This window comes from Balearica regulorum, chromosome 4, assembly GCF_011004875.1.
Source record: "Balearica regulorum gibbericeps isolate bBalReg1 chromosome 4, bBalReg1.pri, whole genome shotgun sequence".
Lineage (NCBI taxonomy): Eukaryota > Metazoa > Chordata > Aves > Gruiformes > Gruidae > Balearica > Balearica regulorum.
This window is the reverse complement of record NC_046187.1, coordinates 32,497,470-32,516,943: the sequence shown is the minus strand read 5'-3', so window position 1 is coordinate 32,516,943 and position 19,474 is coordinate 32,497,470. Positions and strand designations below refer to the sequence as shown.

The 19,474-nt window shown below is 43.9% G+C and overlaps 1 protein-coding gene across 12 annotated transcripts in view; it reads right to left on the bottom strand.

Annotated features, from left to right (window-relative positions):
• Positions 1 to 19,474, bottom strand: part of FAM13A (family with sequence similarity 13 member A) — a 133,273-nt gene that overhangs the window by 49,429 nt on the left and 64,370 nt on the right. For 8 of the 12 annotated variants that reach the window (XM_075751617.1, XM_075751618.1, XM_075751620.1 and 5 more), the window contains one exon: positions 937 to 978. In XM_075751617.1, coding sequence (XP_075607732.1) covers positions 937 to 978 — 42 coding nt within the window. Of the gene's footprint in view, positions 1 to 936; positions 979 to 1,090; positions 1,152 to 10,528; positions 10,547 to 12,059; positions 12,224 to 19,474 lie in introns of those variants that run through there. The other 4 variants (XM_075751625.1, XM_075751629.1, XM_075751628.1 and 1 more) reach the window with 4 other exon arrangements.

The following is a 19,474-nucleotide window of genomic DNA, read 5'->3' as shown; positions in this document are numbered from 1 at the left end:
AGAGTATGCATGAAATGCACACTTTTTGTACTTTATGTTAGAAAAATTCTCTAAGAAAAACCTCAAGCTACAAAGATAAATAGGAGTATATGCAAGAGAATTAACAAATTGAAAAGATCACTGTAAGGATTCCAAATATCACTGCTCTCACAAAAAGCACCAGAGGGATTTCTTTTTATTTGTTTAAACTCTGCAGAGATCAAAGAACCTAATTATAATCTCTGGCCTTTCCTTCTCTGCATCCCTTCACTGTTAATTGCCTTGGCTCCTGTTCTTCCACTAAGTGAAAAAATGAAAGCACTGGAATTGAGCCTGCCACTGAAGCAAGCAGAGCAAACTTTCACTGATGTCAACAGAATTAGGCCACTTTTACAAGCAGTGACTTTGCCCTCCAGTTGGCAAAACAAGAAACGCCATTTGTTCAAATGCAGCGCGAGCGCCGTTCCCTCCAGGCAGGCACGCTGTGGACCCGAGCGCTCTCCCGCTTTTCTGGGCTGCAGCAGGGGAGCAGTTGCTGTCCGGGCTGCTGACTCACCATCTGGTTCCTGGTTTCTTTCTGAGCAGCACATGCTGCCAGTTCCTCAAAGCTTGTGGCAAAAGTCTTTCCTGTGCTCATAGATTATAAGCTACTCATGATGGGCATCTAGGCTACATAATGAACTGAAGAAAAGAAGAAACAAATGTCCATCTTCTAATTAAGAATTTACAAGACTGGCATTAAACCCTGAGCCTCGTCTCTAAACACAAAACAATTTCAACAGAGTTTGTATCTCCAAAGACTCATTCATCCCACTAGCTGAGCAATAACTATGAATTTAACATTAAGCTTCAGTTTGATTACAGTCTGTTCACATTTCTGGCATCACTCTCCACATTTAATTCCAATAACAAGTCAATCCCACACAGAAAAAGAAGTTAAAACAATTGAGTAATTACCTCACATAGAAGGGTGACATAGGCCGCTCATCTTCTTGGGAGCTAAAAACAAAACAGATTTTTTTAAAGTGAGTACGCAGCTCTGTCTTGCATTTGTAGCTCATTTACAGCAAGATACTCTTAAAAAGCAGAAATAACAAAAGTGAAACAGTACATCTGTTACAGAGGTAAGACTTATGTCTGTTTTGTCCTCTGGTTGTACTCATGGAAGAGACCTTTACGTGACATTCCTTAAATCCTGAGAATCCAACTCATTTCTCAGTGCCCACAGATGTGGTGTAAGACATCTCCTGCTAGACGGCTAGGAGTGACTCCGGCTCTGCAGCAGCACAAGGACTATTCCCATAGCAACAGTGAAGCACGTTGCCAGCAAAAACACCAGAGCCTTTTGCTGTCTGCTGTTCCAGAATTAAACAACCTGCCTATTAAAGCAAAAGTTGAGAAAAAAACAAATGACATCCCGAGAGACCAAAGAAACGGTCGCGGGTGTATGCACGAGGCTACGAATTGCCCGGTTTTATCGCTCCTGTGGAAAGCCGATTTGACAATGCTGAAATCTCCCAAGGCTTGAGATCAGGGGCTGCCATGGAGCCCCCCTGACAAAACATTGTTTCAGTGGTCAACTGACCTGGCCCAAGTGTAACTGTCTGGTGTGTGGCCGACCAGTTCCCTGATCCAGCTCTTCATGCCTGTGGCTGGCGTAAGGTTAAGAATGAGCTGCTGGGGCGCTGAAGCTTAAAGGTGTGATGGGCTGATTGCTTAAGTCAATCTAAGACCATGCTGCTATAAGGGGTTCAAATGAATTTCACTTAGTCGTTCGAACCAGATAAATGGTCGGCCTTGCAGGTCATTTAAGCCTTGTAACTCTCCAGAGCAGGACACTTGCATTCCTCCAAGTACGCAGGAAATGTCACCAAGGCCAATTTGTCCCTAAAAGGCTTTTAACTGGGTCTGCTGAAGAGTACAGCAAGTTTGGCAGAAAAGATGGGAAGCTGCATAAATTACTTTAAATGAAAGCAGAAAGGGGAACATCCCACAGGCACTGGAAACCAAGCGCTTCCCTGCTGCTTTCCCGCTGTTCCAGCAGCCTGGGACTGTCCCAGCACTGAGCAATTTGCCACAGGTACTCAGTGCCAGGTGCCGGGGTACTGCCACGCTGTGAAGGCATCCATCGCTTTTGAGCTTGTTCAGAGGATGAGAGAATATGGGAGAACGCTCTGGGTGAGGCAAACTCAGCTTCAAGCTCAAGTCACTCGAGGGCTTTGATCACCTCAACACCCCGACCAACTTTCAACAGGGATCTGAAGTAGATCAAGCCTGAGAAATTTTTGAAAACCCAGTCGGAGTCCATTAATCTATTGAATTTTGAAGGATTTTACATATTGGTTTATAAAAGCCTCTCTAAGCAGAGAATAAAGGGGAAAGGAACATCTCTGTGGGTTTTGTAGCTAGGAGATCAAATACTCACAGGTACCTTTTGCGGCTTCCATGGGAGCCAGCAGGAAGCTCCCTCAGCAGGAGGAGCTGAAACTGGCCCGCAGCCAGGTAAGCACCTTGCTCTCACACTGAATATAGCCAGAGGCAGATTTGGCTCATTTTGAACCCAGCCAATGCTATAACAATTCCACAAATATGAATGCCAAATTCATCCGGGGGGCAGGAGCATGAGGGAGGAGGCAGGATGCAAGGGACTCAGAAAGACCAGGAAGGCAGGCAGATGAGCAAGCAAGCGTGCCAGAAAAAAAATCACAGGGGTTTAATTCTGCATCATTGTGACCTCCCCTACTACAGTACACAGAGATTCATAAAGAGACAACTACAGACATCTACAGAAAAGACCTTTCAGCACGTTGCTCTGGAAGCCCAAAATACTGATTCAAGGGTAACAAAAATTACCACAGACCAGAAGGAAGAGAAGCTGCTTCCGAAATCAGCGCCGTCTGCCAAAACTCACATCGCCTCTGAAATACAACAGTGACTGGGCAGTTTTCAGCAGCTCCCTAAGAAGACTAGAAGCACGACTGCTACTGGAAACTTTGCTGCCACTTCCACAAGCCTGTCTTCAGCTGCTCGAGCAAGTTGGAGTCAGGCGCTGCTGCAGGAGCACTGAATGCTGCTGTCGTCCTCCTCTGAGACCCAGCCCGCACACAGAGCAATGCAAAGCGGGCTGACGGTGCCTGCCTGCAGTGAGGTAGGCAACACAGCTGCCTGTGTGTGAACTGAGGCAAACATCACCTGAAAGGTCTTTGCAAGAGACTGCTACAGCTTTGTGACAGCCTAGAGAAAGTGGAGGGAAACATGGAAGCGCCCATCATTACCCTTCCCAGAAGCGGACCTGCAACAAAGGCACGGGTAAGAACCTCTGCCAGATACAGGCTCCCTCCCCTGACGGCATGCACAGTCTCTCAGCTTGCATGCGTAAGTTATCTCTTTATTTAGCGTTTACCGATTTTTTTTTTAAAGCATAAAGAAGCGACTTTAAACTCATAAAGCTGCTGGTAAAGTTTTTTGCTATGTTCAGTTCATTACGTTAACGGCTGTACTTGTAATCTCAATGCAAACAAGTTGCAGTGGTGCACACAAAACATGAAGAACGTTTTCTCACGTAAAGAAAAGTTCACAGTGCCATCAAGATTTCTGTGCATCAACGCAACTTCAAACGACAACGCTAAATCCTGCTTTGTGTACAAGTGGCAGTTGTCAAAGCCACACCAAATATGCTTTTTTTCCATCATAAAAACCCTTCCTCAACTCAGGGTTGGTAATTAACTTCCAAGTCACAGAAGCACAATGATATGAAAAAAGCCCAAATAACTTTCGTATATTCATACTCCCACTAGTTGCTTTGACAGATGAGACTGAAAAGTAGTATTCATCAGGGACCCTAAAACCTCTTGCATTTCCTCCCTTTTCTTCCACAGCAAGTACAACCGCTGCTCCACAAGTTCAAGCAAGTTTTATATCTGCACAAAAAACCATTATCATCTCATACAAAGTAACAGGAGAAGCATATATTTCAAGAACATTACCTGGGAATGGGGGAGAAAGAAGCTCTAGAGAAGTCAGAAACCAAATACCAGTTTCAATTAGATCATCACGTTTCAAAATTTCATGTGGTTGATAATAATTGTAGCTGTGCATAACCACTCTTCTCCCATAGTGCTTTATAGTTTTACACGTGCAGCACTGATCAGTAGCTCCACCTGGGACAAAGAGCTCCAAGCTAACTAGCATGAAATCTAGACTTTTGAGAAAACCATAAAAATCTTTTAACTTTACAAAGATCTCCTACATCTAAGTACATTATCCATTCCCCCCCCCCCAATTATTAAAAACAACATATCCCAAACATCTTTCCCTAACTTCACGTACCTTAGTCAACTCATCTGTGCCAGCTGGAAGACATGAGCTGTGTAAACTACAAACAGGTTTAATCCAGCTATTCCACATAATTCACAACCCCTCACATTAGATGTGAGACCACCAAGCCCTACTGCAATCACTTAGCACACAAGGATTGTTATGATTAAAATGCTTTATGAAATAATGAATTATTTGTGTTGTAAAGTAATAAACTGATATGCTTATACAATACACAAAAGCCCAGGTTAGTTTAACAGAAGAAATGAAAATTTTGTCTGAGAGGTTTTAAACCTGTGTATACTTAACCACATGGTTTCAGATATAAAAGAGACAGTCAAGGAAAGTGTACAAAATATGACTCATAAATGATCACCAGTTGCTATTACACAATAAACAAGCTAGAAATTGGTTTAAGACCTTCCATGCAGGATTCTTTGTCACTATCACTCACACTATGCTGATTAAAAAACAACCGCTTACTTGAGGGTTTATTAGTATTGCTAGGAAGCCCTTTCTATCATGTGAAAATGCTAGAAGTCATTAAGATATATTTAACATTTAACTGTACTGTACTTGGGCTGCATAATTCCTCTTTGGTTAAAGGGATATACGACCCTTCCAGAAAGAAAGGAAAGCTTAATACCTGGCACAGTGACATGGCAAACCCACAGTCAGCTGTCCACAGCATGGAGGGGACAAGTCATTCTGATGTGCATCTCTTATACAGGCTCAATTTCTACCTTGCCCAGCAAAATTTACCCATTAGGCAAGCAAGTTTTGTAGTAAATTAGGTGGGTTTTGGGTGGTGTTTTGGGGGGGGCTTTTGCTTTGTGGTTTTTTTTTAAATACCCTCAAAGTTTCGTCCAGCTTTACACATGCTTTATGGCCAGAAAGCACTGAAGTGCTGAAATAACTTTTAAAAAATAAACTATTTATTCAACTATCACTGAATACCTGGCCAAGCGAGTGGAAAATACAGCAGTCTCTTCTCAGATATACACGTAGCTCCCCTGAGAAGGGATTAAACAGAACTTAATTGCTCTTTCATGCAGTACTTGAGAGAGCAATTTCTCACACTGGTAAAGAACACCTAAAGTATCTGATCACTTCCTTCTTACTAAAACCCAAAACAAATACCAGCCAAACTGAAAAAACTTGTTCTCTTTATTTTACGGATAAAGAAGTAATGGTGTTATGTTTGCAACCTCCACTGAGCTAAAAAAAAGTTTGTCAGACTGGAAGGAACGCTAGTATTGCCCACCAGTTAGTTTAGCACATCTTAGGATTTTCAGGCACGTGTATTTTACAGCATTTATGCAACGCATCCTTTCTGTCCCTAAAGAAGGAAATGGGAAAGCTTGGGTGAAGTCTAACTGTTAAACGATAAATTTCCATTACAGAACCACAGTTACCTTTTTTTGCCTCCGCTTTTTGCAACAGAAATGTTACAGGCAACGGTTCACCCATCACATTCACAAATATGCAATGATGGTTTTTCTTTTTGTTAGTTTTTTTTTTCTTTTAGATCTCATCTTGCCCTTCAGAAATAACGGAGCTGCTGAGCTCGTTTCAGAGCTGAAGCTGTAAAACACCCATTTAGATGGGGAGAACCCAATTTATTATGGTATATGGATACCCCAGGTCAGAGGGTGCCTCAGGGCCCTTCCCCCTTGTTTTATTTGCATTTAATTATCAGCAGTTCTTCCCTCCTGGCTTGCTGGCACTGGAACCTCTATTGTAAAGCTACTGCTGCTTTCCTACTCCACATCTATTTTCAAAAGTTAAATGGGACATTCAGTCAATTTAAGAAAAAAATGTACTTTGACTCAAGTGTCAACATTTTGCATGGGAGAGGAAGGGCCTAGACACTGGCAGGGTCATGCTGCTCAGCCAAGGTCATGTTTTCCTAATGCCTTGCCACAGGCTCTATTTGTTCTGACCTCAAAAGTCAGATAAAGAAATGGCTTGCTTTCTATTCCACCCCAGATATTCTGGACTTCAAAAGAAATTAATTATTTTTCAGTGAGAATGCTTTCTCAGGCAATGAGATTGCTGCTTCTAATTTTAATGTAATCAAACTAAAAGGCATTGAAAATTCAGTGGTATCAAATGACTAACGGTATCAAAAGTTAATGTAGCTTTTGAGGGGAGGAGAAGGAAGGCTGAGCTTGGGTGACTTGTAAAGACTTCAAAGTTATCTCCCTCTTGTTTTCTTCTCGCCATTTAGAACCACCGTGCCACCTTGGATTAACAGACAAGCCATTTTTGCAATTGCAGGGGATTTTAACAATATTGTTTATTTACTTATTCTGACATTCAACATTAACAACACTAAAAACAGCTTCAAGGAAGCCTCAATTTTGAGGCCACAGTAGTGCTTTTTGCTGAATGTCTTGTCTTATTCACAAATTTCCAGTGCTTCTTTCCCCCCCGCAAGTGATTTCCCCATAAAAATTATTTCAAGTTTGCGACCAATGCAAGATTGAAACTGCTCATGAAAATGTATTTCATACTTATTTTCTCAGTACAGTGATTTACTCATAGTTTGTGCTTCACAGCAGTGGGTAAAAGGTAATGTTTTTGCAAATGAGAAATAGCAGGCAATAGAGGCTTCTTCCTTCAAATAAAGCAAGAATATTGAGGTATGTTATGGAAAAGAAGAAAGAGTAATACCATCCTTGATGCAAGAGTAACCATAAATTTAATCTAACATGATAACACTGTGGTGATACAATGGTCATCATTAAAAGTCAGCACTTACCATCAATTGTTGAGCAATGCCACCCTTGCTCTATACCCTTAATCAGAGGGGGAGGGAGAAGAATGCACTATACAGTAACTGCCTAAGAAACAAATGTTTAACAGCTCTTTCTCTTGTGAGAGTTATTTCCATGCAAATGTTTGCATTTTCCCTGAAGAGTAACTTTTATAGTCAAAACCATAACAAGCCCTTTCAGGTATTTATCTCCAGTCCTCACAATAGTTACACTTACACCTAACCATGCTTACCACTGAAACCAGGTTAAGCTCACACTTAAGTATCTGCGTAAGCTACTCACCAAATGAGCCACATGTCAAAATAGGAGGTGGACAACCCAACTGCTTTATTCTGAACTCACATACTCTGCAAAATATCTCCAATAACTTGGGCGGGAGTGGATTGGTATTGGTTTAAATATTAATCGCCAAAGGATCCCGCCATCTTCCTCAAAGCCATTTCTTCAGCAGTGTTTTTCCTAAAGGTCTCTCAACTAAGTTACGTCTTAAACCTGCAAGATCATGGTGTGCAGCAATCTAACTGCATAGGAGGGGACCTCTTTGGGGGAGAGCTCCCTATTAGCCTTCCAAAAGCACAAGCTTCTGTGTCCTGTTTTATCTGGCATTCAAAATGAATATTACTATTTCATAGAGACAAGCTAAAGTGAATATGAAGGATCACTCTGATCTCTGAGTACGTACTAGTTCTCATTCTATTTTCTGCAGCCAAGATTAAGACACGAATACGCAAGGCTGGAGTAGGAGCCTTTTAATTCTAGGAAACACTAACATACAGCACAGCTATACACATTGGGAATATACTGCATTATCCACAGGCATAACTGTGCAGGCTGTGCGTGAGGGGGCACTCAGATTGAGGCATGTTGCCTGAATGGAAAAAAAAATAAAAATACTCTGAAGCCTCTTTGCACACCTCCTCCTGCTTCAAAGCAACATCAGGGAAGTACAGGCTATCCCATGGCAAGCTGAAATGAGCAGAACTTCTTGGTGATTAAATGCCACTGTGAGCGAGAGGCTGATTTTCCATTTATATTAACATATCTGAATCTGCTGGAACCCTTGACAACATAATTTTGTATAATTATTTTCTACCTACTATCCTCCTGGATTGCAAATATGTTTATCTTTTATAAAATGACGTCAATGTTAAACAGGTTGCTTTTGTTGTTTTACTTCTTAAACTAGTTGGGGCTTATTATGAAAGACAGGGCAGTGTCTTTTCTTCTACTTGTGGTTTGGCAATAGTCCTCACTAGGATAAAACTAGAAAATGGGTCAGAAAGAGGCGGAATGCATGTACCAGCCAAAGTCTCACCTCTTCTCAGAATTTAACAGTGTGAAGTTGCATAACGCACACATACCTGTTGCATTATATTGGTGAAGAACTGTTACTAGGTAACCAGTGATTTTGATTTCAGGATTGTTTGTTAAATGCTTGCATGTTTCAAGTAAAGTTATCCCAAGAGCCCAGTTTTTAGGTAAATATTCGTATTTTCTTGCTTACAAACACCGCAGAAAATTTCCACATCAACTTCCTCTTTTAGTCAGAGCTCCCCCTGCCCACCTAGTGGTACCCAGGAAGAGCTTCCACAGGCTCCTACACCCATCACGTCAGCTCTGACAAGACAGGGTTCCCAGCTGTGGGTCAAATGTGAGCCTGGAAGGCCAAAAATTCACATAGCATTTTGTAATAGGCTATGACTATGACTTGAGGAAGATGAGAATCACAGGTTCAAACTTCTCTTCATTCTTCGACCAAAAAAACCCCAAAACCAAACCAACCAAACAAAAAAAATCAGATAAAAGTTCTCTCCACCCTCAGAGAACACACTTTACTTCACATACATATCCCAGAACATACCTCACCAGGGCTTGTCAAGCACTCCCAGTACCTTGGATAGAAAGTGATAACGAAGTCCAAAGGATCAGACTTATTTACAATACAACTTTACACACACAAACGCTTACTAACCTGAACCTGTGTTAAAGAGAACACAGTGGCCATTCCAAAAAAAGAAGAAAATGTGGTGGAATACAAACAATGTTCTCAGGCTAAAATACTCGGTATTTGTGAAAGATCCCAAGCAAACAAGCCAGGAAGGTAAATCAAACAACCCTGATGATGACCGCAAGCCCATGCAGACAACTGCTGCTGTACAGGTTAGAAACAGATCAGTCACACTCCCTACACCTATCAGATGCACTTTCTAAAAATATTTGTGATGGCTTCACTCTTCCTCTGCCTTCATTTGTTTCAGCAAAGTGCAAAGCGAGAGAGGCCACTGATCACAAACAAGGCCCAAGTGTGTACCTCTCTTTCTTATCTCCTGTGGAAACTGGCAGATGCGATTGGCAGAGGCAGCCGCCACGGGTTTCAGCTTTGCACAGCTTTTGTTAAATCTGCAACAGACTGAGCTAGAATAAATGAATTAAAACATATATTAACAGCATTAGTAATGCTCTACTAGGAATCTAGGTTATTAAAGGAAGCTAATGCTATTCAGAAAACCTGTTAGCCTATTAGCAATAGAAGAGACAATTAGTGGTGGGTATGTTGTTGGAAAATCAGTAATGCAACCCGTGTGACATTCACAGGTGCCCTTTACCGTGCTTGGGCAATATAGTACTGACTGCAGTGGAGGGTTCAACGTATTTGGCCTTCCACTTCTTCCCATGCAATGAAACACAACTCTGATGTCCCCATTGTCACTCCCTCACAGCAGGCCATCATATCCCATATGTGCCATTCCACAGACATCTACATATAGAATAACACCATATAGTACATATGGCCATATGTAAGCACATTATACAATTTTTAGGAAGACAGACATACAGCTTACAGATACCTTGGTAGATACAACACTTTGCAGCTCTAGTGACAAACGCTATTTAAATGTCACAGCTTCTTAAACAGAGCCTTTCTCCCTCTCCCAAGTTTTACACACCAGCCACGCAGAGATGCACTCGTATTGCTTCAGCACAGGAGGGATCCCGTGGCAGGCGCAGCACAGCCAGCTTGTGACCCAAAGACAGCACAGAGCGGGGCGCCCGCAAGAGATGGTCAGGAGGGAGTTTATCCGCCCAGGAGGGAACCAAGCGTGATCATCGCTGGCAGCTCATTCCCTTTCTTGAGAGGGGGAAACGGATGGTCTTAGTTTGGGAAGCGCCCTGAGCTGCAGCATCTGGAGGTTGCTGCTAGTCTGCTTTAGACCCAGCGACAGGAATCATGCACCACGAGTTGTCCATGCCCTCAGCTGGAACGCCAGCATCAGCCTGTCCACCTCACAGGAACTACCCGCACTGGTACTAACCATTCCCAGGCGTCACCTATCCTAAAGCTGAAAAAAAAATGCCCAAAGTCAGCAAGACTCTCTTCCATGGCAAAACTCTGCACTAAGAAGGGAGGAGACAACGCTCCAAGAGGAAGAATAAGAAAATAAGGGTGCAACCTGGAGAATGCCACTGTTAAGGGATCTGGGAGTCCGTGCTTGTCTGCCCCCAGGTCCAAAGAAAATTAGGTGTTAAAAGTACAGTGTACGCATCCTAAAAATAGATCAAGGAGATGGAAAAGAAGCCAGAATTTTGTGAATCTTTTCTAACTGCAAAGCTCAAACAATTCTGTACCATGCTCAAGGTTTAATAGGAATTTGAAGAAAAATCTTCAGTTTTAAAGTGCAGAGTGCATTTCTAACTGATCGTGAGTTAATCGTTGCAACAAAAAACCCAGAGTCTAATTAGAGCTACCCTGTCAAACCTCTCTTTCCCTGGGGTGAACAGTCAAGAGCACAATAACAACCACTTGTTCTGACCTCCGCTGGGAACACCAAAAGGTTAAAAATATTATGTGATACTGGTCCTTCAAATAGGAACAACGCACTATGACTACTTCTTTAAGACATTCGAACCACATTTCTGTTTCTCTGCAGTCATCAACATGGAACCCTGCAACTGCATCACTGCAAAAGAGACTTCCTCCACATTTATCTGCAGAGGACCCCACGCTTTATCAAGACAATAACAGTTTGGGTAGTAATTTCAGTTACTACTTTATCGTGTCCAAGTAAGCAGCAACTCTGCAGCTTCTGCTGAAACAGCACCACCACAGTGCTGAAATAACATGCTAAATTACTTATTTACTGTTTTGTATATTACATAAAGATTGATATTCAGCCCATTCGAATAAGGCTAAGGAGGTATGGAATGAATAATTTTGAGAACTGACAGAGCAATCAAAGAAATAATTAATGCCTCGGTAAAAGGACTGTGTACGCTTCTGCCCCCTCCCCAGTGGGTCTGTGCACTGTCATTTCAAAAGCTTGCCTGCAGTTATCCCTGCCAGCCTGTGGCAGGAGCACATGCCAGCACAGGTACACAGCTGGTGCTGAAGGGAGGTGTGTCTCGGCACCCTGGAAACAAAACAGCCCTTTTTCCTCCTAAAACTAAACCTCTCGCCCATGCTGCGCAGGCAGCTGCAAAGGCACACCAGGCTGGGTGTGCAAGCAGACAGCTATAGGTGGGGTGTGCACAGGGGCAAGCCTGCCCGGGCTCGGCTGGGCTCCCTTACCGCATTACAGCCCCTGTTGCAGCGAAGCGGCGGGAGAGGTTTGCTCAGGCGCAGGGAGCCCTCAGAGCCCCACCGCCGGCCGGGAGGGGATGGCCCCGGAGCACCTAAATCCCTATAAACCCCTGAGCTGCTCCCACCCCGCGGCAGGCGCCCCCCACGGAGAGCGCTGCGCGGATTTCGAGGCGCTACATCGACACCCCCCCCCCCCCCCGGCACGAGGAAGCCAGAGATCTCCCCCACCCCGGAGCCCCGTTAATACATTGACCTGTTAACCTGCTCCGGCGCCCGGGCAGCCGGCCCGGAGCGATGCTGCTCTCCCTGGCAGGGCCAGAGTCCCGGCTCCCCGCCGTGCGCGGCAGCCCAGCACAAGCCCGCGCAGCGTTTTGGGCCGGGGGCTGCCCCGGCCGGACACGTACCTCTGCAGGGGCATGACTTCGCAAGCCATGCTGGCCATGGGGCCGCCGCCCACCCACCCAGCCAGCCGCCCGCCTCGCCTCTCCGGTCCTCTCGCTTCCCCGCTCGCCTTGCCGCGCCCGCAGCGCCGCCAGCGCCTCACCGCGGGGAGCCGGCAGCGCGGCCCGGCCCCGGGGAGGGGCGAAGGGGCCGCCAGCCCCGAGTTGGCGGCTGACGGCGACCCGCCCCGCCGCCGAAAACCCCGGGCCGGCCCCCTCTCGCTGCAGCCGGGAAGCGAGGGGCACCGGCCCCGGCAAACGCAGGTTAACCACAAGAGGTTTATGATGTCCAGTTGGTCCTGGACCTGCAAGAAATGCTACAAGCTGAGGGCTAATTACCACAGGATACCTTTCAACAAAAGGTCTTTTTGTATCCCTTTTAGTAACTACAATATCCCCCCGTCCCGTCCCCCCCCCCAAATGTCACCCAGGGTACAATGTAGTGACCCCAACCTCCCTCCCCACGGCCACGGCAGCGCTGGGACCTCTCCAGGGTGGGTAGGACGCCCACGGGCAGTGTGGTCAGCATGCTCCTGCTTGAACCTGGCATCGCTTTGCATTGCAATAGATGCTACTGAGGTTTCACAGGGCTTGTGCAGTAGTTGGCCAACCAATTTGGACACACAGTGAAAGAGGAGCATAAGAGAACTCTTCACCTACCATTTGAAATGAAGAGATAAGTGTTGCGGAAGCCAAACTTATTTTTACTGACATTCCCAGTGGGCCACCCTCTGTGGTTGCTGACCAAATACTGCTCTGAAACAACAATCACACCGTTTTATTTGGTGGAAATTTGGAGCTGGGAAGAACGGTAACAAAAGAACCCCACACAATGGGTGTACCACTTTCCAGGACACAACAACCTTGGAAAACGAAGAATACACAATCTGTCAGAAAGTCTTGCACTGAAATGTTTGATGGCTACTGAAGAGGAATACCCAAAAGTTGTATTTTTTTACCTTTGCACCTCCTCTGCCCAGAACACCTGAGGGATCACCTTCAACTTCCCCCGACATTGGACAGAAACACTTCTGCTGCTGCCTGACCTGTGAACAACGTTACTGCACTACACACGTTTTGCGACAGAGAAGGGGACAATCTCAAACTGATAAAGGGGCATAAGAGAATGGATCCTTTCAACATTTTAGATGGTAAAAGCCTAATGGCTAACTCTGGCACAGCCAGACATGCACATCGTCAAAGATTAAGTCAATATTAAAAGCACCATCACCTTTGACCCTCACGAAGACTGGCACTGGTTTGGGAGAAAGCTGTGGCAAGAGCTTAGTACCTGTACGTTTAAGACTTCCATACAAATCTAGGTCATGCGAATTAGACATGAGCCACATCAGCTTTCTGGAGAAGCAGCAGGCACAGGTTAGCAGAAGGATATCAGACATTTCACAGGGATGCCTAACAGATCCTGACCTTTCTCAGCAGGAGGCAGGGGCGTTCTCTATCTTAAAAACAAGAGCAGTGGGCAGCTGCAGCTGCAGCCTCAGAAAGCGGTGGCATGGAGTAGGGACGCAGAGGTCAGTTGAGAAGTGGCTCCGCTTCAGTACACTGAACTGTTTAATATTTGCTCCTGTCAGCAGGCTGGCTGGAAGAAGTGCATTAGTAATGCTTCTGCCCATTGCCTCAGCACAAGCTTGTTCTGCTGCGCCAGAGTCACGCCAGGCACGGCACAGGGCCCCTTTTTAGGAAAGCCAGCAATGCTGATAAAGCATTCTGCCATCACAGATCTGGGCTGCTCTTATCTGTGGCAATTAAATGCATATCTTGATGACTTCCTGTTAAATTAAATGTGCCATATGTGCTGTTAAGCAACTAAAACCATGAGAGAAAGATTTTACTCTGATACATAAAACTGCTTCGGTATAAAACAAAAGCACCTTGTACTGTTTCACAATTTGACAATAAATCAAATTGCCTCTTCCTGGCCAGTCTTGTTTTACACACATACAATTATTCATAGTTTACTACACTTCTATAAACTGAGTGTTACCATCAGGATGCCAATAAAAAGAATTAATTTTCCACATTTAACCAAGGACCTATCTACATGGGGAAGGAGTCAGGGTTCTCCAGAGCAGCTTGCTGAATAAACAGAAGTGGAATAACTCAAATAGCTGCTGTACTCTGAATTTATACCCTAGCTATTTTGTTGTAACTTCCACATGACTTGCCCGTATAAATGAGCTTAAAAGTACTAAGATCCTTGGCAAAGAATTCACTAACAAAAAGAGATGCTGCAATAGCCAGAAAGATTAATTTATGAATTAGCATCAGTGAAGAAAGTTAGTTCACGGCACCATGCTAAAATCAAACAGATGCCTTGAGAGGACAATAAAGTTGCCCAGGGCTCCCTGGGCCATCAGCACTTTCGGATCCACATTCTGTTTCTGTTTTCTTTTGGAGTCCTCTCAATGGGCTATCAGTTTTCTCCTCTCCTTCCTCATCTGCCTCTTTAACATTGCCAAAAGCATCACGACTAAGAGGTACCTCAACTCATGTTTCCCTGCACACCCAGTGGCATGCAACTTCAACACCCATTAAAAGAAAGGAGATCAAAGATTTTAACATGGAGAAATGTCAGAGAGAGTAAAATTTTAAAAAGTACCTTGGGGCACAGCAGCCAACCATCGGTAAGAGGAGTGGTACCTGCTACTCAAACAGTGGGAAATCATGCCATGGCGCATGTCACCTTACTTCAGTTTGCATCGTCTCAATGGGCCCTCTGAATCTCTCACCCTGCTAAACAAGTATGCAACTCCTTAATTCTTCACCTCCCCTGTTCATGGGTATGGACCACAAACGATGTATTTGTGGTACAAAGTAGGCAGACAAAAGCGGCCAGAAAACTGCAGTCTTACTTCCAAACAATTCCACTTCCTTTTGACAGATGTTTACATTAAAGTCAACTCGCTACTTGACAGACGCAGGAATCCCTACTGTCCCTCTGCCCTCTTACACCCTTTTTAACTTGCATAATTCAAGCTGGGTTATCACATATAAAACCTGGGATCATAGAACATTTTGCTTTGGATTTGTTTGTACTTGTTGAATTTGTTCTCTCATGTTAAACATGGAAAACAAAACCTCTTCTGCAAGTTTCATACAATTCTTGCATTCCTATTGCTCAGAAAGGCCAAACTCATCTGTTGGCAGCAACAATGCACCGCAGTGGCTATTTATCGTACCACCAAACATACACACAAAGGATGGGGAAAAAAACCAAACCCTCTCAGGACAGGCACAACATCCTCTCCACTGACTGCATGCTCCTTAGTGTATTGTGAATACCTCAGTAAGACAGAAAATAACAATAAAAATAATAAAGCCCCCTAAAATACCAACACATACCGCCACACTTCAGCACCTATGCCAAGGCAACATCTGGGTTCAAACTATTTGATCTGCAGATTTCTTACTGAGATTCAACAAAGGAAAAAAAGACGCTGGCTGGAACTAAATATGAATAATGACTTTTCTCTACCACCATCGACGTTTAAAGAATGAACACGTTTGGAAAGGAAGTCTCCTGTCAATCATCATTACAGAAGTGCTTTCTCCTCTTTCTTTCCTTTTCATACTTAGCTGCACACCAAGTAATTTTCTCAGCATATAAAGCAACAAGAGATGAGGATCTGTGAACAGCACCAGAGGATACGAGATATAAGTGATCTAGATAATGGATTTTATGAGGATGTGGCTGTGTCTGCCTCCCAAAAAGCAGTTATCCCTTGCCTCACTGCACTATCATACACAAATTAGAAACTATTTTTTAAAAAAAAAGAAAAAAAAAAGATCTTGCCTGGTCCGATAAAATCTGAGGGTTTTTAAGATGCTGGAGTTCTGCTCAATGCCATCAATGTATTCCCACAGTTTTTACTAAGTTACACAATAATTTCCCCCTGGCAGAAACATGAAATGCAAAGTAAAGATATCATCAGACTGAAAATTAAAGAATGTACTTTTCAAAATACCACCAATACAAAATTTAAAATGCCATTATTTATGTACACATATATGCATTGATACATGCATTTTTCTGTTTAGAGTATCTGTGCATATAAACATCTGCAATTATAAATGATAAATACCCTGGAAAATCTCCCCCAGGCCAGAAGCTTTGTGTGCACACATGAAATAAGCAAGTCACATGTAAATAGAAACCATATTTGGAAACCGTAGCCCTTCATGTCCAAACAAAGCAGGCAGATGATTAAATAGGCTCTGTCCAAAAGAGCACAAACGGAAAGAAAGAGCAACTAGTATGTCAAAAACATAATTTAGTAAAAAGAATCCTCAGAAAGGGGGTAAGTACTAACAGTGACTTTCTGAGGCTGGTACTCAACCCTGTATCACTTCATGCTTTTATCAATGATCTGAAAGGAAAAGAAAAATAATACTGGTGGTTCTTTCTGTATGTTGTGTGCAAGCCAGCATTGGAAGTTTCAGGAGCCAAGTAAGAGCCAATCTGGGAACTATATGCAAGATGACGGGGGATCCCCTGCTGGGGGGTGCAACATCATGCCAGATCAGCACTTCCACACAAGCCCCGAGTGACTGCGTGGCTGAAGAAATTAACAGTGTCCTCGGAGGCATCAACATGGATGTTGTGTGGAAAAGGTGTATTATGCCTGTAGTTCCTACTGGGGTGGTTGCTACAGAAGACTCTGACAGTTCAGGAATTCCCATTCTCAAGCAAGTTGTGAAAAACTGAGGAGTGCTCAGACACAACTCATGAAGGGAACACAAGAACTAAACCCCACACATCTAGTGCTTCTCAAAGAAAACAGCCTATGCATGCAGGAAACATTAATATTTGACTTAGTACTCACAAGCTGAACAAGATCCAATGGCTGGGCGTCAAAGACAGACAAATTGTGACTAGAAATGAGACATTTTGAACCGGTGAGGATAACTGATTACTGACATGATTCATCGAAGGTGAATTTTTAATGTTCTTACAACCTACAGTTGCCTCTGTTTAGGAACACCAAACCTTAAATAAGCTGCCCAGATGTAATTTGCAGAATTCTCTCATTTTCCTAACTAATACTCCTCTTGTCCAAAAGAGCAACAAGTTGGTCTCAGCTGACTTCATTTTACCCCTTTTATTTTTTGCACTGGCATAGAAATACAAGTATTGTTGGCATATCTATGGGGAATATACTGCTTTGTTGCACTGCAGTTCTTCTGTTCCTTCCTGCATCTTGGAGGCCAAATTACCTTTTAAACAAAGCTAGTTAAAATCTATTAAGGAGAAAGCGTATTCCAGAACTGTTCCTTAAACTTGCTGGCTCAGGAGAAAAGTAAACACCATGCTGAAAGCTTCTCAGAGCTTCAGGTTCTCAGAGTTCCTGATCTCAGTCAACAGATAAGCATGCAAGCACTTTTCCCATCGAGCGGGACACCCCAAGCTCCCAGGAGAGGTGGATTAGCTGCTGTGGCTGCTCTTCATTAAGCAGCAGTGTCCTTTGCAAGCACCGCCACACCCGCTTGTCAGCCACTTTAACTTGTTCCAAAGGACTCTCGCCCCATGGGATAGCCCAGAAATTATTTCTTGGCCTCCGTCCTGGAGAAAGGGGAGGATTGGGAGTAGGTTCCTAAAGGGTTTTCTGGGAAAGCATCAAGTAATGAATGGTTGTGCCAGCTAATCTGCTGTGGGAACAGGGTAAAGCAGGCTGTGCAACAGGTCACTAGGTTCTTCATTTGCACCAGTTAGTTCAAGTGCCAGAGCATGGGAGAGCAAGCAAACACACACGAGTCTGGTTGTATACAAGTTATTTTCAAAGCAGGATTTTTCCAAAGCTCTGCCAATCTAATGAAATTCCTAATATTAATGTCTAATGGAATTTCTCCCACTCCTCTAAACTGTTATTTTTATAAAACAGTCTGCACAAAAATCATTTAAAAATTCAGCTGTTTCAGACCAAAGAAAATGTTTGCCACAGAAAACACTGAAGAAAAAGCATTTATTTGTCAGCAAAACAATTCCAAAATTTTTTAAACAAGCCCTCGGTACTCCCTGCATTATTTACATTCCCTACCAAAAATATCACTGGTTTCACACTTTCCCAACTTCCAAAAACATCCTTCCAATCCTCTACAAAATTACTATCCTTTGAACTCCATGCCTTTGCTCCCACTGTGTTTCCTGCTTTCTAAAGCATCTTCAAGCAAAACTCTTGTAGCTCACCCTTATTCTTACGAAATAACAACCGTATCGGAAGGGGCTGAGCAAAGGGGAGGAGCAGGCCACACCATTCATGTTTGGTGTACGCGGCTTTTTACTCCACTGAAAGATAAACTGCTGTCCATGTTGGCAAGGGAGGCAGTCTGGCAGAGTTACCCTCCAGAAAAACCCTCTGGAAATAGCTCCTCTTCTTCAGCTAATGACGTGACTGAGAGGAGCCCTCCCTTTGCACAAGTGCTCGAGCGGCCAGGCTGGCTCCTGGGAGAGGTGGTGGGAAAAGATGACTTGGCGGGAGAGATGGACTCTGGCTGGGAGGCACTGAGAGAAGAGTGAGCTGGGTGAGAATAACTCTGTATCTCTGCCTAGAGGTGGAAGATGCATCTGCCGTAGAAGCGAGGGAGATCCTGGCTAGAAGACAACTCTGACCAGATCTATTAATACCTGAGTGTATTTGACCAGAGCACAGCCCTCTCAGGCCAGTTGCAGGGCTTTTTCCTGCACCCAGCTGCGTGTACATCAAGAAACACAAATTATTGTTTATGCACAGCCAGATACAATGATTCTGGGTTCAATCAGCGCAGCTCACTGCTGCGCCCCTCATTTGCGACATCAGCTTTGAGTCTGTACGTGTCCAGGCTGTGCAAACACGCTCCTATCCTGCTGCAGGCCAGTCTGCGCAACGTTAGGAGTGACACAAGTGGATACTGAGGGGCAACAGAAGTTCAGCATAAGCCTACATTTAGTTACCAGGAACATTCAGAACAACAAGAGAAAGGTCTGTAAGCTTGCAACTTCCCAACCCACCTTCAGAGTCCTGTGAAAAATCCAAGTTTTTCTACTCAGGGACATAAATCCAGCAAAAGCTAATGAGAGTTTAGAGGAAAACTTATTTTCTATGATGCTCAGTAGCCCTCTCAGAATGGTGGTCACTTGATTTTTTTTTTTTTTTTTTTGTGTACAATATGACACTTTCTGGAGTTTCAGGGTGGGGCTTTTTTGAAGGAAACATCTATAAATTTTATATAGCACAGTGCACTGTTAGCAGTGCTCCCAAGAGAGTAATCATTTCACGGTGGTTAGGTGGTTCCTAACCATAATGCAGGACAATAAAAATGTTATTTTATTAGATATTAATCCCTCCCTACATGACTCAAACTTTCTGAATGCAGAGAGCTTG